At 44.7% G+C, this 25,383-nt stretch overlaps 1 protein-coding gene across 1 annotated transcript in view; it reads left to right on the top strand.

Annotated features, from left to right (window-relative positions):
* The window catches only part of LOC119404639 (protein KRI1 homolog), a 101,241-nt gene that overhangs the window by 7,512 nt on the left and 68,346 nt on the right, over window positions 1-25,383 (top strand). The window contains exons 4-9 of the mRNA XM_037671214.2: window positions 48-144; window positions 2,940-3,038; window positions 7,982-8,069; window positions 13,716-13,796; window positions 19,660-19,878; window positions 22,334-22,429. Coding sequence (XP_037527142.1) covers window positions 48-144; window positions 2,940-3,038; window positions 7,982-8,069; window positions 13,716-13,796; window positions 19,660-19,878; window positions 22,334-22,429 — 680 coding nt within the window. The remainder of the gene's footprint in view (window positions 1-47; window positions 145-2,939; window positions 3,039-7,981; window positions 8,070-13,715; window positions 13,797-19,659; window positions 19,879-22,333; window positions 22,430-25,383) is intronic.

Below are 25,383 nucleotides of genomic sequence, written 5' to 3'. Positions count from 1 at the left end.
TAATTTCTGTTCGGTTTTTTATTACTCTGCTCCTTTCTCTTTCACAGGCGACGTTGAGGGCGAGCCAATGAAGGAAAAACAGAAAAAGGAGAAGCCCATGTTCCTGAAGGACTACAAAAGAAAACTGATTGTTGAGAAGCAAGGGTTAGCATTTGCAATGGATGCATTTTTATTTTTATTTTAATGACTGATATCTCTTGTTCTGTATATGCATGAGAAACTGCATTTATAAACTGCATAATAGTCTGAGGTGATAGAATAGAAGCAAAATAAGTGCACCATAATGTTGGTCGACTGCTGCTGCATTTTACAGTCACGTCTGTAGTAGTACTACTTGGAACTGTCACACTTGAATAGCACAAGCTAACAGTGGGATGAAACAGGTGGCACCTGTCACAGGGCAACTGTTCTGCAAGCATATTCAGATGATGTGTCATGAAGCATGAGAAACTGCATGAACCACAAGGCAGGATTGTACTGGTGCTCTGACACCAAATACCTAAATAATCCATCAAGCTTTGAGCAATGTGTTTGAGCCTGCTGATGTTTATATACAACCTTAGAGGGGTACTGACAACAATTTTCAAAGCTGAGTTAACTCTGTCATACAAATCTCCTGTGTACAGAGACCGCTCTGAGTAAGTGTGAAATTCAGTCAATGCTGATAAGATATTTTATTTTGATATCAAAATAAACTTTCGTGTGGTGCACCTACTAGCATCGACAGTAGCATGATGTCGAGCTACAGTGTTAATCTTGGGGACTTCACGCACCAGTATGGCTAGTTGTGATGATGTCAGGTACAAAAAGATACAATATGGCTGCTAGCACATCACCAAAAACGTTCAAATAGTCACTTGTGCATCACCAATAGAGCCACGCAGTGGAGCTGCTCTGGAAACGCCACAATATCTTGTGCAAGCACGTGACAAGAAACTCATACCGTTTCTGAAAGTAGCTGAAAGTAAAGTAGGAACTGAAAGTAGCTTTGAAAGACATGCTGTAATCAATTTTTCAGGGTGCAGTTGCGCTTACCAGTACATTGTCTAGGCTGTGAAGGAGGCCTTTCATATGATGATCTTTCATATGATGAAAAAAAAATTGTAGTGGCTTAGCTCGGCTATGCCAGGATATAGTACATAATGAGTGCTAAAGTTCAGCTGATTATTCTTAGCTCTCCTGGTTGTCTAGGATAGCTTGACTATCATGCTTACTGCTGCTTCAATGACGCACACATGGTGTACGCATTATGTGACACGTGTATATTTATTTTTTGCTCAACGCCATTTCTCTATTGCCACAACGGCTTGGTGGTCAGTGTAGTAAAATGTTGCCGTCTCTATGTCCCCAACGCCCGGCGCAGCTCCAGCGTTGGGGCCATACAGACGGCAGCATCTCGTGCCTGGTCCCAACGCCGAGCTGCGCCGGGCGTTGGGGCTGCGCCAGGTGTTGGGACCGGGCATGAGACGCTGCCGTCTGTATGGCCCCAACACTGGAGCTGCGCCGAGTGTTGGGGCCATAGAGACCGGGCAACGCTGCCATGGTTATGACGTCACTCCTCTGGAATGCGTAGATCGGCGAGGCGCGGGTGGCGGCTCCGGTGCACCGTGTGATGTCATTGCTCCTAGCGCATGCGCAGTACGGCTCTTGTACGTGCATGCGAAACCGCTCCGGCTTGGCCAGTGTAGCCAACGCTAAAAATTAAAACAACTGAAAATTTGTGTGTCAATACACTTTTAACCCTTTGAGGGTCGAATTTTATCATGAAATGCAGTCCAAAAATGTGTAATTTTTTTATTGTTGAAATAAATTCTTCAGACGATTCTATTTAAGAAAAAAATTGTCTAAAATTCTTTTGCGTGACAGTAAAGTGACAAAAAAATCATTTTTGTTGTTACATACACATGGTTTATTTGTAGTAACATCAAGCAAAATCCTAAACAGACACTTATACAATTTATTATAAATAAAGATTATGCATTGTATTAAACATAGCTCACAGACATCAAAAAAATAAACGCACCAGAGTAGTTTTAGGTAAAAAATGTGCGTGCTCCCCAACACAGGAAATGCAACCACGGCAGCGTCGTTTCTGTAATTTAGCGCTGCACGGAAACAGATGTAATCCCGCCCCGGGGAGCAATAAACGAGAGTCACAAGTGGTCACCCTTTGAGAGATTAGAAACCAGACAGCCATCAACTGTGTGGGTGCGAGAAGCGATAACCACCCGAAGGACGAAACTGAAACCAGCCGCACTGCGTGTGCGCATTCTCATGCACAAGTGAAAGCTGCCATGCCACTTTGGAAAGCAAAAAAAAAAAAAAAAAAAACGAACGGAGAGACATCGGCACACGGAAAAAATTCCACATATTCCCGAAGCATGGCAGCACATTCCAAGCTGGAGAAATCATCGAAAAAGGTGCGCGTTATAAGCCAGCCGCACCGTGGGCGCACCACTTTACGAAGCAAATAAAGACATTGGAGAGACATCAGCACATGAGAAAAATTTCACGTATTCCCGAAGTGTGGCAGCTCATGCCAAGCAAGAGAAATTATCGAAAAAGGCGCGCGTTTTAAGCATACAGGCAATGCTGTACATGTACGGCGAAAACCCTCAAAGGGCTAAAAGGTGATAAGGTGCTACAGTACACTAAGTGGGACTGGTTGTTACTAGCGCATCTTTTATTAGATTAGAGGATAAATATTCGTAATAGTACTTTAGTTGCTGCATTTACTTCCAAGTTCATAACATTGGAAACCATGTTTCATATTGTAGCGGCAGTGTGTGGAGGTGCGCATGAGTTTGTACGTTACTGGAAACGTCTAAGACATTTTCAGTTCTATTGTGTGTGCTTTTCTTGAATGTGGGTTTGATAAACTGCTTGGTTGTCCATTCTTTTGTGTTGTTCACTTTTAACTTCCTCTTTGTCACATGCAGCATGTTGTCGGATGAGGAAGACGTCACAGGAGATTCACCGGTGCAACACAAGCAGGGCCATTTTGCCACTGCTGCCGAAGAAGAACACTTAAGAAGAAGGTCTGTCACTTTTTCATTTTCATAAAGAATATTATATGTACTTCATGTTTCTTTTTTTTAGACAATACAGATTTTTAATAAAGAGCCTATGACAGTCAGGCTCCCATCACTTTCGCACACGATCTATACGTCGAGGCGAAAATACTTTGCTGCAGCTAAAATTACATCAAATTGACTAATTAACATAAGATCGTTAATTGTCCACCACAGTGGGGTAGCAGTTATGGTGCTCGGCTGCTGACCCAAAGGTCGTGGGTTCGATCCCGGCTGCGGCAGTCACATTTTGATAGAGGCAAAATGCTAGAGGCCCGTGTGTACTGTGCTATGTCAGTGCACGTTAAAGAACACCAGATGGTCAAAATTTCCAGAGCCCTCCACTAAGGTGTACCGCATAGTTATATCGTGGTTTTGGCATGTTCAACCCCAGGTATTATTATATTAAGATTAACTAACTTTTAATTACTGGATTAAGGGCAGTTCATATTTGAAAGTTGTTGAGTACGACAGTTTATGGCATGCTCATTTTTTTTAAATCATGAAAGTTGCTCTAAATTTGAGATATTCATTGTGAACTTTCATGATGGTATTGAAACTGACCACACCCGGCGCACAGGAAATGCCACCACTCTGTTACGTCAGACCAGAACTTCCTGTGACTAGGAAGCAACAGTGCAGTCAATGTCCGATTTTTCGGGCTCCCTAGGGACCGCGAAATCATCCGAAAAATCGGGCAGTCCGAAAAAACGAATTCGTTCTTTTTTATTCCGTTCAAGCAGTGAAATCGCCACAGCCACGTCCGAAATAGCTTTGATGCCTCCCAGTACACTTATCAGGCATTTTGGTGCGCGCCCGGGCTCTCACAAATACAGTACATTTGGGACCTGCCGCGAACTCCGTTTAACTACGTGCCAACCGCCACTTGCATATTTGCGTCTCTTGATGAGCGCCGCTGATACCAGCAAAGCACGGAATAGATTACGACTCTCTCTCGCATAGAGCGTTTGGAAACGATGACACAGAACACAAAGACTGTGGCAGACGAGCGGACGACTAGTCCGGCTTTCCCCGATGCATGTGCGCACGTAAAAGCGCGCACACACATTAGAGCTGTGCACGGGCCGTATTTCCGAGCCCGAGCCCGGCCCGGGCCCGCTGACTTTGTCGAAGGCCCGCCCGAGCCCGACGGCAAAGGGCTGCGAGCCCGCCCGGCCCGGCCCGACGTACGAAAACACAATCCCGGGCCCGGCCCGGCTTTTTGAAGGTTCGCTGCGAAAAGGAAACATCGTTTTCCGGTAATTTGGCATTTGATTGAGCATCTCAAATATGATCAAACGACACACGACGAACAGTCTCTATTACACAGATTACATATTGTCATGCAAAAACAGCAAGCAGACCGACGATTCCGGCTTCAAAGAAGTGCGGCGCTTTTGCATTATTTAGCCCGCCGAACTGAAGTTGCGTTCGCTGCTTGCACTCGTCGCCGAAATTGCTAATATCTTTTTTGCCAGCCTAGCAAGCTTGGGATATCTCTGCTGCTTGTTTTTCCAGAAGACTAAAACTTCAGATGGACAGGCGGACGATTCCATAGAGAGATAATCGGAGAGCTCCCCTTATGTTTAAACTAGCGAATGGAGAGGAAAAGCTGTAAAGGGCGGTAGCGGAAAAGGTGCTGCAGTGTATGCGTGCTGGAAAACAATTCCCGCTCATTCTCTATATTTCGGGCTTTAGTCGGGCTTTGCGCCGGGCCCGAGCCCGGCCCGATAAAACTCCAAGTAGCCCGAGCCCGGCCCGGGCCCGAGATGAAAATGCGTCGGCTCGGGCTTTCGGGCTACCCGGAGCCCGTGCACACCTCTAACACACATAGCTGAATCTCTGCCGATACGCAGCATTTGCTGCCGTGTGAAGCCAATCGTTTCTAGTTGTGTGCAGCACATCGCCAACTAAGCTGACATCGTCACGTACTGTTGCTGTAGCGTACGCATGCATTTGTCATGAAAGGATTCGTGATGCCCACTCCGTACCTGACCGCACACGGGCACGGCAATGGCGAGCTGGTTTCGTTCATGAAGGCAGCGCGTCTGTGCGGCGCACTTAGCGGTCTCACACAAAGAGGCAGCATGAATGGCAGCACGGTGCATTTGGGTTCTTGCCTATTAAATGCGTGCAGTAACGCATGCAACTGCGCTAGGCCACATGCACCACTGAGCAGTTAACTGAAGATGCTTATCTTAAGGGTTGTCAGCGATTAAGCCGTACTGGCGCGTTTGCCACCTGCCGCCATCACGCCTCCGTGCATTTCCGCTGCTTATCCATAAAGACATCGCCTCACGGCACCGTAATGGTGGCCCCTTTGAATTTCTGGTCAGCTTCACCCCATAACACTTCGGCATTGCGGCAAAGCTGACTTTCGGACTCTGCTACTGTCGCAAACAGATTGACTCGCGAAAGCGCTGGTTCGAACCTACAAGATGAGACGTGGCAGTGGTGGGGTCTTCAATTAATGCCTTTCGGACTCGCAGTTTGGGCAGAAAGTCCGAAAAATCAGACGCTGAAGGAGTTTCAGCGTCCAAAATTTCGGACGTTCTTATACATTGACGTCTATGGGACTGGTGACGGTGCCGCGAAAGCGTCTGAATTATCGAGCATGTCCGGAAAATCAGGCGTCCGAAAAATCGGCAGTTGACTGTATTTGAATGAATGTGTGTTGCGGCTTTATCTTGCCGTGGAAAGCAGCGAGTTATCTCACTTGCACCAGCGGATCACCTTACCTTTGCGTATGATTTTTTGTGCTGAACTTTTTATTTCGGGCTGTGCACAGGGGCGAGGCAGCTGCGCTTATTGCACATTTTTTATACGATTCTGTTTTCCTGCGCCAAGCCGCTCCAAAACAGCCTCAAAAGCAAGAATTTTGACGCAGACGTTAGCTTCATCGGCAAAATAGGCTGAGTTAGCAACATGATTTTTCAAGCAGCGCCAGGGTAGAGTACACTACTTGTGTACTGTCTGTACTATTCTAGCTAGGTATACCAAGAAAATGAGGCGTTCACAGAACACACAGACGCGCCCAAGGATGTCTTTTTATGCACCTCTCTAATGAAGGCTCCCATGGGGCCACCGTAATACCCTCTGCGTTGTTGTATATTTACGTTATCTCCAAAAAGTCACAGTTTCACCGCAAGGGCGAAGCAATGAATGCGATAGCAAGAAATTGAAATGTCATGCGAAGTACCAGAAGCAGCTTGATACTTGCAGCGTGCCGCTGAAGCACAAAGAAGGACTCCCTAAATGAACGCACAGGCATGCACAGGGCAAGGGTGAACTAACAACTGTCACAGTGTTACGCCTATGTGCTTGAGCAACACGCTGCAAGTGTCGACAGTGGAGAATCAGACACTTTCTTGCTTGCTTGCTTGCTTGCTTGCTTGCTTGCTTGCTTGCTTGCTTCACCCTTAATTCCTGGCTCTTACCCACTACGGGGGATTGGCCATGAAACCTGTGGTTAATATAAGTGGGGAAATTTAGAATGTAGACGCTCTTAGATATATCTTCTTCTTTTAAACTGTGGTGCGTGGAGTGACCCTCTGCGTCTGCTACCACAGGGGGCGTCTGATACAAGGTGCACCCGGTGTTGTCTTTTTTTCCTTCCACATCCCGAGTGGGTACAGAAAATGGCCACTTTGTCGTGTGCGTCTCAAAGGCAGTATTCGAAATGAAAGAAAATTAGGAGCGTTGCGTGATAGAAAACACTCTCACGCTCCTCTGAGATTTCCTTACCACCAGCGGTACGTGGTGTATATAAATAGCTCGCCGTTATTTCGCCGGAGCATACATGGCGTTTGGCTGAGCTGTCTAACACAGCGCACTGGGGAGCGAGGGGTTGCTGGTTCGAATCCGCGGTCGGGTACTTCAGAATTTTTTCTTCTGCTTTATTTTTCTTTGTGCCTTTTTTATATATATACATACATATACATATCCGGGACATGACGGCGTCGACAGACGGCGACAGCAAAAATTAGCCGAGAGTGTCCATATAATTGCTATCGCAATAAAAATGCGCTTCCGTGCCCCGAGCTTGCTTTTCACTAGGCTGTGTGTTGTGGCGCTACTGTCGCTTGCTGCAGTTTGTAAGGTTCGAGCCGCCTGCCCCAATGAATGATGCAGCCACTAATGCCAACTCAAAGAAAGGGGGGTTTATTAGTAGACCGACATAAGAAACGTTAATCTTGCCGAAACACTTCTTTGGCATGCGCACTGTCCCTCAGTCTTCACCGCTTTGGCCGCGCACCACATGCACACACTTCTCCGGGCACCGCCACTCCAGCCCGTCTGCTACCAACCACTTGGGCAGCGTGTCAGCTGCCACTTTTGTAGGTGAGATGTGGGCCGCGCACAGAGTCAATACAAAGAACGTGGCGAGAGAGAAATGCAAAACACAATACCACAGAATAACAACACAGGACAAGTGCTTGTCCTGTGTTCTTTTGTCGTATTATGTTTTTGTTGTTTTTTTTGCGCATTCAGAAGCTACACATTAGCACCACACATTGTAAGAGAAAACAAATGGTTTATACTTGTGTACTTCAGACTACGTGCCATTTTTCATGACCAGACTCTGCTTCTACGCGCCTAGAAGCAAATTTTGTCACTTCCTTGGCACGCAAAGCTTCGTTCTAAGATAACAGGGTAGTCACATTTTCTGTGCGCTGGGCAGCGTCAGTTTTGATACCGCCATTAAAATTCGATGAGGAATGTCTCCACCACGTGCATGTTTTGCAATTTCTGAATTTGAGCGAGTCTTCACTCTTTCAACTGGTGTGCCTGAGAATTTCATGAATGTTGTGCACACATCGTTCATATAGGATTCCTTTCAGCTATGCTCAACTAATTCATTCTTCACTGTCTGCTAAAAAGCGCGTATCCTAATGTTGTGGTTTGTGCAGCTTCAAGGCAGCCCTCGCAGACTTCGATGATGACGAGGATGATGATGGGTCACTGCTGCAAACAGCGAAGCACAGTAAGGAACTGAAGGTAAAGGGAGAGGAAAGGCAGGGAGGCTAACCAAGGCTGAGCCCACTTGGCTACGCTACACTGGGGAAGGGGAAGCAAAGCTTAAGAACAAAAAGCAGCAAAAGTGTTGCTGAAATACCTGAAGGCTGACTGTCTGTGACGTTGAGCACAGAACGGTTACAGTGTCGGCGGCAACAACAATAGCCTTTCGGTTTTCTTAAACGTAAAAAAAAGCATATTGCACTATGGGCTTACTGAGCCTGTGTAAAAAAGCCTGTGCAAGAATGTAGCTATGACTGTGACATCGCTATTTAATTACCATAATACTACTAGTACCCTGGGTCATACTGAGTCCTTCATACTGAGACCTTATTTCTTGAGGAAGAAAGGATCAGCCACACCTGCAGAGTAGTGTTGGTAGCCCACCTTGAGATTCTCACAACCCTTGGCTGCACGAAATTGTGTGATGAGCCCCTGGCATATTGAATAGGTGTTAAAAGTCTGCAATGCCATTCCCAACTTAAGGGGAGACACGGGTCTTCTAGAACAAAAAATCGCCAAAAAATCGACTTTTTGAAATATTTTTTTTCGCAATCTAGACGTCCTAAAGAATCTATTGCTGCGATATTAACGCGTTCCGCCGAGTATTTATTTTGTTATTGCGCTCTAAAGAGAGCTTCATGATCGCTTTCGCTCGAAAACGCCCCCCGAAAACAGGCAAATTCGATGCCGTCGTCTGCGGTAACCGTTGGCCGCAGCGCGGCCATTTTGGAATCATTCGAGAGCTGAATTCTTCTACATTCCGTTTTTAACGAGAAAACACCTCTAGGTCTGGCGACTATGGAGCTGCACGCCACCGAAAAAGAGGAAATACTCGCGCGGCATTGGCGCGTTTGTACCACGTGGGGTGAATCCTGCTCTCTGATTGGACGACCGGAGTTTCGTCTGCCCGACAATGCGAGACGCCTTGTCAAAAATTGTTCGGACGCGACGATGGCTGGCGGGCGACGCAAGTTCGCGACGGCTACGGCAAAAAACGCAAGCGTCGGTCTCGGATACCTAAAGCAGCATCGAGTGGATCGACGGCGACGAGCTCTGCGACATGCGCCAGCGGGTGTACGACATCCACTGAAGCTGTGGCCGCGCAAGCGATGCCTGTGGCCAACGGCACGTCGAGGACAATGCGCGTCGACACGCTCCTTGTCTCAGAAGCTAAGAAAGTGGCTATTGAGCATCGCGCAGAAGAGCAACGTCAGAAGCTGTCTTCATTATCAGCTACCCGCCGAAAGCAGTCGCTTATTGGAGATTCCCCGGAAGCGGCGGGGTGCGGCACCGAGTTTACGCTGCTAAGCCTACCGCTGCTGAACCAACTGCTTCGGTGCGCGAAGTGCGAATTCTGCTCCGGCCCTTTGAACGTTTCAAGAGGCGACCGTGAGTACGGAGTGGCAGTTAAAATAGTGGTGAACTGTGCCGTCTGTGGAGATGTCAGCACCGGATGGAGCTCGCCGAGAGCAGGGGCGAATGCGACCTGCAACCCATTCGAGGTGAATGTGCTTGCTGCTCGGGCAGTTATGAGCACGGGCAACGGGCAGACCGTGCTAAACGACATTTTCTCGGCGCTGAACGTTTCTCGTCGCGGTATGCACAACAAAACCTACCAAAACTACGTAAAAACAAAGATGAACCCTGCCGCCGTGAACGCATCCGCGGGCGTCATGAGTGAGTGCGCGACAGCTGTGAAGGCCATCTATTCCGAACTGAACTTCGGGAACCCCGGCAATATCGCAGTTTCATATGACGGGACTTGGCTCACTCGTGGACACCTGTCACACATTTGTGTGGGAACTGTGATCGAACTCTTTTCGGGATACGTGCTGGACTTCAAAGTTCTATCGAACTTCTGTTTGGGTTGCGAAATCGGCCCCAAGGACGGTGACGCACGATACAGTGAGTGGCGAGCTCGACATAAGTGCCAAAAAAACTCTTCGAGCAAGCCTGGCCAAATGGAGGTGGAGGCTGCCAAAATTCTGTTTGGCCGGTCCCTTGAAAAACATGGACTGCGTTACACAATGATGTTGTGCGACGGAGATAGCCGCGCTTTCAACAGCCTTCAGGAGGAGAAAGTGTATGGCTTTGAGCCCATCGAAAAGGAGGATTGTGTTAATCACATTCATAAACGAATGGGTGCTGCACTGAGAAACCTCTTGCAGAAGAGTAAAGGGGAAGGTCGGCCAAGCCTCGGTGGCAAAGGCAAGCTCACTGCTGAGCTTGTTACAAAGCTTACGAATTATTATGGCTGGGCACTCGAGGCACACCAGGGAAACATTGATGAGATGGAGAATGCTGTCCTTGCCACGTACTATCATGTGACTTCCACAGATACAAAGCCACAACATTCACGGTGCCCAAAAGGCGAAGAATCATGGTGTGCACACAACAGGGCAGTGGCAAGGCAGCAGGCTCCTCCCAAGCACCGGTACAACCTCCCTGAATATGTTGCTGAAGCCCTCCTCCCAGTGTACACTCGCCTCTCAGATCGGAAGCTGTTGGAGCGCTGTCAACGAGGCAAAACTCAGAATTCAAATGAGAGCCTCCATTCAGTAATCTGGTCGCTTGTGCCAAAAACCAAACACGCCTCGCTCTTCACAGTCGAAACTGCTGTTGCGGAAGCAGTCGCCCGGTTCAATGCCGGAAAGAAACGTGCCTCTGAGGCCATTTTGAAGGAGCTGCATTTGAGTCAAGGCAGCACAGATGTTGAAAGGTGTCTAGAAAAGGACCAGCGGCGGCTAGCGGCATGTGACAAGAAGCATACCAGAGCAGAAAACTTCAGGAATGCCATGAAGAGGAGGCGTGTGAAAGAAAATGATAGTGATTATGTGCCTGGTGGCTTCTAGAGCGAAAAGGACTTCCATCTGTTGCTTTTTAGTAGCAAGAAGAAACCTGTACCAAGTCTTCAAACTTCTTTTTGAGTTTTCTCAAAATCCGTTTTTCGCCTATGTGCTATACTGTTGCCCACAGTATCTTTTGATCTTGTGATCAGATTTGAATGATTCTTGTTGCAATTGAAAGCTTATGAGTTCCTATACACAATAATACTACTAAATTATGGACTTGGTCAAGAGAAAAATTTTTATATGCTCATAAAACTGATAAAAATTTTCATGTTCCCAACCATTACATTACAGATGGCAATAACTTTTATAAAAATATAGCTAAAATTACAGTAATGGTTTAGTTGTGATCCTTGATTGTTCTAGAATATGGCCATATCAAGTTTTCTAGGATATTCAATGATTAAATTGCAGAACAATTGGGCAATTTGATCATTCATTATTTATTTAATATCTCAAAAACTACTTGAGCTAAGAAAAAATGGATTGCATATCTGTTTATAGTAGGTTAAAATATACATTGCCTGAAAATTTCATTTGAATATGACAATAAGCAAAAGTTTTTTTTAGAAGACCAGAGTCTCCCCTTAATTCTCCCTTTTATCCCCTCCCTTCACATAGGCGTCTCATGGTGATCTTCTGTACTGGCACATTTCAGTTCATGACACAAAATGTTTGCCAATTAATGATGATGAATTGCAAGGAATTTTGTCCTCTTTCATTGTTTTATTTGTTCCTATATGTCTAATATTCCAAAGTCACCGAAATATCCGATTTGCGGTCAAATCTGTCCAAAATAACGAGCGCCCAGTCTCATAGAGTGATGCGTATATTTACAGGGACCAGATGACGTGTCCGAATTAACTGATTTTCTGAATTATCGAGTCAAATTAACGAGCTATTACTGTACACTCGCACCGTCTGTGAATCCTGCTGTGGCACATGGATAGTTCAAAAACAAGTACGAAAAGAGAGGGTTGTGCCGCGCACAGATAGAAAGAAAAACAAACAAAGAACGGTGCACTGTAGCGGGCGGAGAGGAGGGGGGGGAATCAAACCAAGGGGGTCGGCATTATAAAGTAAGACAAGATCTACGGGCGAGGAGGAGGCGCACGTTGGTTCGCGGGACTGCAGCAGATGAAAGTAGGTGCGTTTATTATGCGGGAGAAAAAAAATCCAAATTTCAACGACTAAAGTTGGGGGTGCGTTTATTATGCGAGTGCATTCATTACTCGAGTAAATACAGTACTATTAAGGGGGGACATAGCTTATGGAGACCAAGAAATCATCAAAGAAAAAGTGTTTTTTATTTATTTATTTATTTATTAATACTGTAAGCCGAAGGCTCATACAGGAGTGGGCATACAAAATAGTACTGCCAAAGCATCCATTTCAAAGAAGACGGATGAGATCAAGAACGACACAGGAACAATTAAATACAATAGACAAGCTCTGTCAAAAAAAAAAATAATAAATAAAATAAAAAATAAAAGAAGTCAGCATCCACATTGGGCACCTAATTGAAAGCCACGTTATACAAAAATGACAAATAAGCGACGCAGTGAGCCACATTCGCGCACGCGTATACACTCAATAACATGTCTTCGTAAACACTCAACAGCATGTGCAAATTATTATTACATTATTTATTAAATTACATTATTTATTACATTATTTATTACATTATTGAGATCTACAGCTATTCTTTTGCATGCAAAGCCCAACATAAGTCTTATAAGATCAGTATTTTATCCACGGTTTAGATCCATGCAACGAGCACGAGCGGAACGTTAAACGTTTTGGTTCACTTGTTTAGCTTGACGGAGTGATATCTCATGATCTAGAACAGCTAGAGCTGTAATTACTTTTTTAACATAAAGCCCAAGCTGTGTGTCACAAAGTGCTGAGAGCGGAGTTCTCATTTTCTGCTCATAGGTTTTTAAAATTTGATTTCGTTTTTTCTTTATGGTTGTCACATTACAAACATTGAATTTTGATCATCTGCAGAATGACAAGTTGTAATTCGATCTGAAAACTCCCTGCAGTGTTTCACTTATTGCATATTGTAGTACACTCACACCTCGATATAACGAACATGGATATAACGAATTATCGATTATAATGAAGTAAATGAAGAATAGTCTTGTAATAGACACAGTGTTAAAAATAAACGTTTATAACGAATTTTCGGATATAACGAAGTTATTTTCGTGGCAGATGTGACTTTGTTATAATGAGGTTTGAGTGTATCTAGCTACATGATAACATGCACTTTCTGCTGACTGGATTTTTTTCCTATTGTCTCCGGAAACAATAGATAGGCAGTTTTGTGTATCTCATAAACTACTTTACCTACAAGAAAAATTACTGCAAAACTGAACAAGTCTATTTAGTTTCATCAGGTTTGGACATAAAATACAGCAATTATCTCCACAAGTCGTCTCCCCTTAAGGGCTTTGGTATGTCTCTACAACGCAGCACAAAATGGAGGCATAAAATTAAGGTTAGATGTTGAACTTTGCCAAAATTTCTTGCAGAATTTTACTAGGGAAATGAACGGTCTCCTTGAGGGACCAAAAGCATCCTTAGAAAATTGCAAATACTGTGTAAGGGCAAATTTGTTGTTATTAGGGGGACTAAAAGGTTTAGTATGCTTGCATTGTCGTCTTCTGGTGTACTGTTGCCTGCGCTGTTCATTTTTCCTATATTCAACCAACTAGCCCAAATAGACCATGTTTGCACCCCTCCCTCATGTCTTTGTTCCACTTGTTCTTAGGCAGAGGCTGATGAGGAATACAAGAAGTGGCTGAAAGGGGAGGTGGATAAGATCCACCAGAAGAAAGATGTCCAGAAGTTGGTATGTACCAGTGGTGACCTGGTGTTCACACTGTAATGTGTGCATGTTATATGGATTGCATTGTTACTGCTTTAGGAATAATCGTGTGATGTTGCATCTTCTTTGACGTGAGGAGTGTAATGAGTGACCTATGTTTTCCTAACCCATTAACTGGCTCGATACTGGTTACCAGTGCATCAGTAATTTTTGTTCCCAAGTTCTGTTTTTTCACGTGAGCCGTTCCATTGGGTGATCTTCTGAGCTGCACGCTTGGTGCACCAAACAGAAGTTAAAGATGCCTTCTGCCTGACATGTATCCCAAAGAAAATCTAACAAAACTGTGAGGTTGTCATGTGTTTAAATATTAGACAGTTGCAGTTTAGCGTAGGCGTGATGGCAGGGGTTAAGGGAATAGCGTTACCGTGCTGCAAACGGTTGCGGAAAGCATGTTTTAGTTTAGCGGGATAGCATTTACGTGCCCAAGCTGGGACGGTGCCACCACCTAGCGAAGGGTGAATGCGTTAAAAAAAGTGAAAAGAACATACCGAGAATGCTCGCCTGTATCCCTGCACGCAGCAATATTACTACTTTTTTTAGTGACAATAAAAGTAAATAAATATGAACTGCGCACCAAAAGCGAAAATTTTCATGTTGCAAATTTGTTTACACCGATATTCTAGTTAGGCCTATACGGACATTCGAAATGCGAAGCGATCTCAAGAACTACGCTAAGTTATCTGTAATGCTGTGTAGTCGAAGCTACCTGAAGGCAAGCGAAGCCATTTTGCACAGTCGTTTGCTACGAAAGAAATGGATTCGTCGACATTAACGCTAAATTCAGTTTGAAGCGGGCGTCCAAAACAGCTGCCATGTTTTACGTACACTACGTTAATCATGCAAACACAGTAATGCTAAATCTGAAAAATAGTGTGCATACGGTAAACGCTACAGGTCGTTTAGCGTACTGCACATGCGCATTTCAATCCTGCTATTCCGCTAAGCCCGCTATTCCGCTAAACCCGCTAAACTATAACTGTCCATTACCTAGTACAGTAGAACCCCGCTGATACGTTTTTGAAGGGACCGTAGGAAATAAACGTAAGAGACGGGAAACGTAAGAGCCGAAAAACAGGAAAAACGGCAAAATATTTAGTGGTACAGAATTTTATTTCAATTCTTACGAGCAGCACGAAAATCGGCGCGCTCAGCCGCGATCTAGTCGATGGATAGAAACGCGGAGCTTAGGACGGCCTCATCCACAGAAATGTAATCAACGTATGTGATTTTTTTAACACCAACAGCTGTAGGTATGAAAGAACTAAGCACACGCAATCACGACCGGCGCGGCGAGTCTGACCGCGAACCGCACGCACGACCGTGCGAGCTCCAACCAGCTCGAACTCCTCCCGTTCTCTAGCCACCATACGTTCTCCGACAAATAACGATGATGATGAGTCTACGCCAACGCGATGGCAGAAGTGAATGCCAATCTCGAAGGCCTTGCTTTCGCAAGCAATTACGTCATACACGCCATGTTTGTGCAATACAAATCTCAAAGGCTATGCTTTTGTTAATAGTAAATGCCAATCTCGAAGGCCTTGCTTTCGCGAGCAGTTACGTCATAGACGCCATCTTTGCAATTTGAATCTCGAAGGCCATGCTTTTGTTTGCATCAGTTGAAAGATTCTGTTGCTTGCGCCTCTCATGCGGCTAATATTACGGTCAAACGAGGCCAAGCTGCGTGAAAATGCACCATGGCCGCTCTCTTTGGTAGTCACTCGGTCGGCTCCGAGCGCACTTCGCGACGTATCATACGGGAACGGTCCGACAGTTACGACGTAACAACGGGGTTCCCAATACATTGTATTCTATGGGAGCTATGACTGGACCGGCGGAAAACGACGTAACAGCCGGGAAAACGCAGCAGTGAGGAACGTAACAGCGGGGTTCTACTGTACGAAGTTCCTGCATTGAACATTGAATGTGCAAATAGTTCAGTTTTGCGGTGAGCTAAATCTTGGAAATTTGATGTAGGGGAGTGTGCTCTTCATTCACATCGCTAATATTTTTCAGCCAGAGAAGCACCAATGTATTTATATCAGAATACACTGTTAGTGTAAAGCTGGTGTAGTGTTTCTCTCTGGTGTGCGTTTACAGGGGGATGAGGGTCTTGAAAAAAAAGTTTTTTTTTTATTTATTATCCTATCTTAATGAAAACTGGCATGCATGTGTATCATTGAACAGAGATTTCAAATCTGCAAACATATTCCAGGTATTTCATTTAGAAAGGAAGTGATGACAAATTTCCACATTGTAATTAGGTAATTCCTTACGGGTCATTATGGTAACTTAGAATACAAAAAGTTACTTTTCAGGACTATGTGGTTCTTCTAAAAGGTCCACCTCACAGGCTAAAGCAAATTAGATGTCAAAACAGCTGTTTCTTTGATCAGAAATAATTTTCAAGCTTGGAAGGTAAAAGTTAGCTTGCAGTAATTAGCTGGTACTTATCAAATAATTACAATTGCATCAATGTTCAGAAAAAAAGAAAATCTTTAGCCTGTAGTTCAGGTGCTGCTGAAAAAAATGATACCGAGTTTGTGTAAATATGCTCATAGAAACCTCCTCAAAACTTCTGTAAGGCAGATTCACTTCACAAAAATAACAAAGCTGTAAGAATCTCGTTATGAGATTTAAAAACATTTGAAATTTAATCTATTGAGCATGTAAGAAAAAGAAAGGCCATTTTACCATAACATAGTATTTTTCCAGAGCATAATTTAGACTACAAACACTTTGAAATAGTGATTTCCAAAAGTTGACAATTTTGACGATTTTTTGCTATTTTAAGACCCTCGTCACCCTTACCTAAAAATGGTGGCCCTACATGGCAGCCTCTAAAATATATTACACGAACCTTACTTGTATTGTGTAGCTAATGTCAGAGTGGACGGCAAATGATTCGCATATGAACATAGGCACGACAGCAATCACTATACTGGCATCACGTGGACGCCCGAAAAACCTTTGAGATAAGTCTTATCAAATCAAAAACGATGTAGTAGGCGCTGCCACACCAACAGTCTCAGCTATCATCATCAAGTCAACGCAGTTGCACAGAAGTCTTGTCGAAATCTCAAAAGACCTTTAAGCAGCGATACTGGAATATATTAGTTATAACAATGGAAGCTGCTGCACCATCAAATGTTGTATGTTTTCGATGGTGAAATAACCCGCCTCCAGCGATGCCCGCATGCCGCACTATCAGTTACGCTCAAACCTGGATATAACGAAGTAAATGAAGAATAGTCTTGTCATATATACAGTTAAAAGTAAACATTTATAACGAATTTTCCGATAAAGCGAAGTTATTTTCGTGGCATATGTGACTTTGTTATATAATGAGGTTTGAGTGTTTAACAGACAGACAGACAGAGAACTTTATTCAGGTCCTAAGGAACTGCGTTGTAACGTCCCCTTTTAGGGGGAAACAATGAATTCTGGCTGCTGGATGTGCGTGCTGAAAGGTAATGGAATGCGAAATCCTTGAACAGAAAGAAGAAAACGAGAAATTCAAGCTGCTGAACCCCCACCCTCAACCCCAACGTGCGCCCCTTAGGATTTGCTATATGCTTCACTGCATAGCGTTGCGGCATTGCGACAAAGCTGACTTTTGAAATCCGCTACGGCATGGTAGCGGCGGTGGCTTTCAGACATGCAGTTTGAGTAAAAAGTTGAGACTTGGATGACCTTCAGCATCCAAAACTTCAGACGTCCTCATACATTGGCTCAATGGGGCTTGTGGCAGTCCCATGAAAGCGTCTGAATTTTAAATCATATCCGAAAAATCGGCAGCCTTGTCATCCTTATTACTCGTGCCTATTGGCATATCCCATCCGATATTACAGTTTTCTCACAAGAGCCTGCCGTCCCCCTATGTTGCTTTTTTCCGTGCAACCCATTTATAGCAATTATCGGTTATAACAATGAAATTTTTGTGGCACTTGAGTATTGTCATAAGTGGGTTCGACTGTATATATTTTGCAGCAGTAACTGGCAGTCACACACCAGTAGTACCAAAACACTGCAGCTGATATAGCCTATGTTGCCATAGAATTTACCTAAGTATAACTTGTTTATAGAAGTTACCGCTTCATTGTGCCTGCTTCTTGCCTTCTGCATCTAGTTTTCATGCTGACTCTTTGAAATAAACCAGGTCAAATAAAGCTGGCAGCAAACTGTAGAAAATGTGCAAGCACCACTATCATGTAACTGAAGACAGTTCACAATTTCAGTATGCCATTGAAATAAAAATGCACTCTTTGAGTATTTACTATTTAGTTATTTCCAGGTCTGTTCATATCTTGGGATGCAGAATCTTTGCTTGCAATGAGGGCACGACAATGTCTTCTCAGATTGTGGAGCATCGTGACAGCTGCAGTAATATACAGGGTGTCCCAGCTATCTTTAGCCAAGGGTTAAAAAATACAATATTAGAGGCAGGCGAGTGAAATCAGTTGCAAATTGCTGACAGCCACCTTGCGCACTACAGACAATTTTTTGTTTTGTAATTAACCAATTTGTTAATTATGACGATTTAACTAACTTCCTAAATATTGACTTTAGGCAAGAAATGCGGCTTGCAATGTTCGAGAGCGTCTTCAGAAACCCCAATTGCATTATTTGCGATAAAGAAAGTCTCACGTATACCATTTTTTCCAAGCTGCAAAGAAAGCCCGCGAAATACAAAAAGAACCACGTGACTAGCGCACACGCGCGCCGCGAGAATGCTGCCCTCAGCCGTGGTTTGAGCGAACGACATCAGCTGCGGCCGCGACTCGCCGTCTCTGTTGCAGCGGTAGGCCGATAAGTTAAAGGTGGTTTCTTGGCCAGCTCTCGCTACAACTTGCCCCGTCACGCGCGCCAACTGGCTGGCAACGAGCCAAGAAGCCACCGTCAACTTATCGGCCTACCGCCGCAACGGAGCCGGCGAGTCGCGGCCGCAGCTGATTTCGTTCGCTCAAACCACGGCTGAGGGCAGCATTCTCGCGGCGCGCGTGTGCGCTAGTCACGTGGTTCTTTTTGTATTTCGCGGGCTTTCTTTGCAGCTTGGAAAAAATGGTATACGTGAGACTTTCTTTATCGCAAATAATGCAATTGGGGTTTCTGAAGACGCTCTCGAACATTGCAAGCCGCATTTCTTGCCTAAAGTCAATATTTAGCAATTTAGTTAAATCGTCATAATTAACAAATTGGTTAATTACAAAACAAAAAATTGTCTGTAGTGCGCAAGGTGGCTGTCAGTAATTTGCAACTGATTTCACTCGCCTGCCTATAATATTGTATTTTTTAACCCTTGGCTAAAGATAGCTGGGACACCCGGTATATTACTCCAAGACAGTAAAGTTGAAGAATGTGGGCAGCCATTCACTCGATAGCCGTCAAAAATTGCCCCTCTTACTTTGGTATTGCTGTCAGATTTAAAGACTCAAGAGCCATGATTATGGGTCTATATCTTTTATTTGATTATATTTTATTACATTTGGTAGCTTCATTCAGCTATTGCTGGAATGGGAAGAACATTGCATATTGTATAGGCAAAAAAATTTCAGCAATCCAGTAATGGTAGTGGCAATCTCTTGCAAAGCCTTCCAAAAAAGCTATGTTCGTGTTGGTCGCAGTGTGACAAGTTGGGGTGTGAAGATACTATTTCACTATGGTTAGATGTTGATCGACATGTTAGGTTCTGTATGTCAAGCATTGCACTAAATTCTTTTACTGAAAGGAATAGGCATCTGCTTTTATTATTCTGCATATTTCCGAACTTGCATTTTGACGTTATTTTTTAGGCTAATGCCATGGCACTTTCTGCCGCACTTTTCAGGGCTATCTCCACGACTACTGGAACAGCAGCAACTTGGACAAGGCTGAGGAGTTCCTTCGTGACTACATTCTCAACAAACGTTATCTGGAAAAGAGCAGGTTGCCAGTAGCCCAGCCAGAAGATAATGAGGACCTAAGTGCAGACGAAGCTACTCTTGAAGAACAGGAAGCGTTTGAGCACAAGTTCAACTACCGCTTTGAAGAGCCAGACTCTGAATTTGTGAGTGGCATGTCATGTTCTTTTTGTCTTTGAATACCGCAAAACCTTGTACTGAAGTGGGTTCGCTCTATGCCCGGCTGGTGCTGAAGCCTAGCTCCGGGTCCAAGCACGCACAGTCGTTCCATGCACCTGTCAATGTCCCCTTCCTGTAGCACGAGTAATTGCAGCTACAACGGGTTCAGGAGAATAAGGCAGCAGGCTAGGTCAACAAACAACACTTTATCGCTACGCTAGCAATAATGCGTGAACGTCGCGTAGAGGGAAAGTCCTCTCTCTGTAGAAAACAAAGCGCAAGGCTCACTCCTTCGGTCAATCATTGGCTGATCGCAGGTCCTTGAGGGGATGTGGGCGACCACTGGCACAAGAGAGGCTGTCTCTCTATCCATTCGGCTTTTTAACACCTCTCGTCTCATTCTCACACGCGGGAGACGAGTATCTTTTCCCGCGAGCAGGAAAACGAGGATTAGCGTGCAGTGCCAAGTGGCGGCATTGAAGGGGGCCTTGGGAAAGGGGCAACGGTGCTCCCTCTCTGCGTGGCCTGTTGGTTCCTGCTGCCATTCTGCGAGCGCGCCAGCGTTAAGGAAAGGAAATGGGTGCGTGTGCTATCCCACAGTACAAAGGGCAACCCCTGGTGCTGAGATCAATAAAATACGAGAAACTAAATTTCTTCACTGCAGTGTTGCTCTGCAGAACATGCTTTGTTTGTTAATTATACTCCTTTGCTGTTGGAGACAAAGAACCACGCATGAACAGTGAAGATTTTCATCCAGGGGACGGTCACTAGTCATGGCTGAGACTTGTTCTTCAGGAATTTGCACACGAAACACTGTCATAGGGTGCACACTGGCAATTGTTGCAGCTAACTGTAGCTGTCCTTGTGTGACTGCCATCCATTCACCTGTTCTTACGGAGGAACTCCTGTAAATCAATTCCACCACGGCATCCTTAAGTTAAAAAATATGCATAGCGTGGCCGTTGGGAGACCGTTTTCGGGGAAAGCAGTCACTTCATGTCCATCGTGGTTTAAGGGGGGACACTGCTCTTAAAAATTCTTTTTTATTCCTTGATCTATTTTGATGCAACTCTCTGAGTTTATGTACATTTGTGTGCGGATTTCAAATATGCAATTATTTTTCTAGTATAAAGTGCAGTTTTTAAAATACAAAATATTTCATGGGCCCATTGGGGAGCAAGATATTTTCTAAGCTGAGAGAGTTACAAAGTAAATCAACATATCACAATAATCTGGAATCAGAACTGAGTGCAATGCAACAGAAATGGATGTTCTAAACCAATTTGAACAAAAGTTATTGTATGTTGGACATTCACCACTGAATCAATTTCAAGCTGAGATTTCACTCGTGAATGTTCAACATATTGTAACTTTTGTTTCAGTGAGTTTAGAACATCCATTTTTGTTGCATTGCACTCAGTTCTTATTCCAGATTATTGTGATATGCTGATTTACTTTGTAACTCTCTCAGTTTAGAAAATATCTCGCTTCCCAATGGGCACATGAAATATTTTGTATTTTAAAAACTGCACTTTATACTAGAAAAATAATTGCATATTTGAAATCAGCACACAAATGTACATAAACTCAGGGGGTTGCATCAAAATCAATCAAGAAATAAAGAACATTTTCTTAAGTGCCATGTCCCCTTTTACGGGGGGACACTGCTCTTAAAATTTTTTTCTCATTTCTTGATCGATTTTGATGATACTTAGTGAGTTTATGTATATTTGTGCGCTGATTTCAAATATACAATTACTTTTTTAGTATAACCAGTAGTTCCTAAAATACAAAATATTTCATGTGCCTTTTGGGGAGGCAGATTTTTTTTCAACAAAGAGAGTTACAAGGTAAGTCAGTGTATCACAATAACCTGTAATCAGAACTGAGTGCAATGAAACAAAAATAGATGTTCTAAGCCCATTAGAACAAAAGTTACAATATGTTGAACATTCACGAGTGTTTCAATTTCAAGCTGCGATTTCCTTCGCGAATGTTCAACATACCATAACTTTTGTTCTAATGGGCTTAGAACATCAGGCTTTGTTTCGTTGCACTCAGTTCTGATTACAGGTTATTGTGATATGCTGATTTACTTCGTAACTCTCTCTGTTAAAAAATATCTTGCTCCCCAAAAGGCACATAAAATATATTGTATTTTAAAAACTACCGGTTATACTAGAAAAATAATTGCATATTTGAAATCAGCACACAAATATACACAAACTCAGCAAGTATAATCGAAATCGATCAAGAAATCGATCAAGAAATGAGAAAAAAGTTTTAAGAGCAGTGTCCCCCCTTAACTGGTTAATTCCAAGCTTCCCACAATAGCACTTTTCATTGTCCCAGTGCTGATTTGGCACATTAAAATCAATAAATCAGTCAATTGATCTTTTTTTTACTGTCATTTGAACATGTGCTATCTATCTTTCTTTGCAGATCAAGAAGTACCCCAGAACAATGCAGGACTCTATGCGACGGAAAGACGATCGGCGAAAAGTCAAAAGACTGGAAGTGAGGGAAAGGAAACTACAGGTGAGCCGACGCTTCTGTGTTGTTGACAATTTCAACATGAAATTGTACGCAGTAGTATATTCTGTACAAGTTCCTGCATCATGTGTCCCTTTGCTAATGTGCAACCGCAACAATCTGTGAATAACTCCCAAGTCCGAATTGCAGTTCTTATTGCCCTGCATTGTTGTTTTACTTTTTTGACACTGATGACACTGCCAAACTGTCACTGTTATCGTATTATATCACTCTTGTGTATAAGGCACCTTCTGTATCTACAGTGAAACCTCGGTGATACGAATCTCACTGGACCACCAAAAATATTCGTATCATCCGAAATTCGTATCACCAGAAAGCATCGAAAATTAGCATGCGAGAAAAGAAAGCTGGCGTACATTTCCATTTATTGTTCTTTAGGGCTGCAGCAACGTCAGGAAGAAGCCTGAATGATTGTCAGTCAAGTTTTTAGATGTCGGCATCACACCAGCACTCGTAGATATACGGCCCGTACGCGCGTATTTAATTAATAAACCAGGTGCGTTGTCACCCGCGACATCAGTAGCCCCTTCCAAATTTTAGTATGCTTTTTTCCATGACACTGGAGTACTGCAGCGAAAGTAACAAAAGCGCTTTGACGCGATTGATCAAGGCCATAAAATTACAAAACCACGGTCTTGTGTTATGATTTTGTTATTGCGGAGGTGTTGGGGATGTTTTGTGGGAGGTTTACGGCCGTGCCCGCACAAATGCTACGTCAACGGTCGTGCATGTTCACGCAGTGAGGCCTGACTCCTTCGCCAAGACCGCCTTCTTTTGGTCCTCGTCCACCTTTGATAGGATATTTGATGCACGATCCAGGCACGTGTAAACACAGTACAACGACAGCAGCCCGCATCGACGCGTTAGAAAAAAAAAGCATGGCGCTAATGTCCTCTGTGATCTAAACACGAGGGCACACGGAGGCACATAAGAGCCTCAAAGATTCGCGCACAAAATCTCGCAGGCCGTGACACGTCTCTGAAGGTTTTTCTGACCGTAAGAAAAGTGCTTTTCTTACACCGTGGTTCTGAAAATTAGGCGGTGCAGCGCGCGTGCCCACGCTTGCGTTCCCGCGCTCGCGCGTGCTTGGCGTGTCTTCCGCGACAGCGCGGACAGCAGCTCTTCGTACCAGGGCGGTAGCGTACGTTCGTATCAAACGCCGCTGGGGGAAAATCGATTCGCTACAACTGTATTCCATTACATTGCAGCTAATGGGCCTCGGCCGGGACCAAAGAAAAATTCGTATCACCCCGAAATTCGTATGAGCTGGATCGTATCACCGAGGTTTCACTGTATACAGTCGCCGACCGTTTATTCGGACACTGAAAATTCAGACATGCTCGTTTATTCGGACACCTTCGCGGCACCGCCACTCGTCCCATTGAGGTACCGTATTTATTCGAATATAAGGCGGTCATGATTATAAGGCGAGGGGGGAGTTGAAGGACCGAAGAAAAGGAAAAAAAAGTTTCCACACTAATATAAGGCGGGAGATCCCGCCAGAAACTTTATTTAAATTCCCACCTTTGAAGTTCGCGAAATTCAGCCGTGATACCACATAATCACGAGCTGTCATCATCTGAAGCATCACTGCTTTCCTTGTCGCTGGCGCACTCCCAAACTTCGCTGTCGTCAGTGCCGCCCAGCGAGTTGGAAATGCAGCACTTCTTGAAAGAAGCGGCCACCATAGCATCGGGTATAGCTTCCCAAGCGTCTGCTATCCAGCGAGCCACTACCGACGGAGATGCACGCTTTAAACGGCCTGACGGTGTCAAAGCCGTTTTGTCGGAGGCCATCCATTCGTTGTAGAGGCGTCTTACATGGTCCTTAAAAGGCTTGTTAAGACACACGTCCAATGGCTGCAGCTGGCTCCTCATGCCACCGGGGATGACAACCAGATCGGTGGCTTCTTCCTGTAGCTTTTTCTTGACCCCTCGGTCAGATGTCCTCGAAAAGCGTCAAGGACGAGCATCGATTGGCGAGCCAACAGTGCCCCGGGGCGCCGGCACCACACAGTTTTAATCCAGTCGATGACGAGTGCCTCAGTCATCCAGCCTTTTTCTTGGCAGTGGATGTGCACACCCTTAGGGAAATTTTCATTTTTAGGCATCGTTTTCCTCTTCAGCACCACGTAAGGCGGCAGCTTGTGCCCGTCGGCGGTGCACGCTAACATAACGGTGATCCGCGCCTTTTCGCACCCTGCGGTACGTATGTGCACTTGGCGGTCACCTTTCGTGTGTACCGTTTGCGCCGACGGCATGTCAAAAAATATCGGGGTCTCGTCCGCGTTCTCGATCTGGCCAAGGAGGAAGTTGCGCTCTCTTCGCAGTCCGATGACGTAACGCTGAAAAAACATCAGCTTTTCTTCGTAGTCACGGGGAACCTCTTGCGTTATAGAAGTCCGCCTTCTAAGTGAGAACCCGGCTCTCCTCATGTATTTCTGCACCCAGCCTCGGCTGGCCTTGAACTGCGACCCGGAGATGCCGCGATCTTTTGCGAACTCTCGGGCCTTCATCTGTAGCATTTCCGTTGTCACAGTCAAGGCACGGCTCCTGGTTTGTCTGACGAATTCAGTCAGACTTGCCTCCACTTCGGGAAACACACCCTTGCGCGGTCCTCGGAAAGCTTTGCGTGTCGCAGTGCAGGCAAAGAGGGCCCCCTTCTCTTTTCTCCAACGACGCACGTTGTTTTCTGGGACGCCGTACTTCCGGCCAGCAGCGCAGTTGCCCAAAGCTTCGGCATCGGTGATCACTTTTCTTTTGAAAGCCGCATCTTAATGACAACGACGACTTGCCATGATCACTAGCCACAACGGAAATGTTCCCGTAGGTAATCCAGTCAAATGCCACGTCGAACGACGGTAGAGTACACTTAACGAAGGTCACGGGAGGCTGCCGCTACATGCACACCAGCGAGGGAACACAAAAGACAAGTGCATG

Source organism: Rhipicephalus sanguineus, chromosome 9, assembly GCF_013339695.2.
Source record: "Rhipicephalus sanguineus isolate Rsan-2018 chromosome 9, BIME_Rsan_1.4, whole genome shotgun sequence".
In the NCBI taxonomy this organism is placed as follows: domain Eukaryota; kingdom Metazoa; phylum Arthropoda; class Arachnida; order Ixodida; family Ixodidae; genus Rhipicephalus; species Rhipicephalus sanguineus.
Note: the sequence above shows the minus strand (reverse complement) of the source record. Positions and strands in the feature narration are given on the sequence as shown.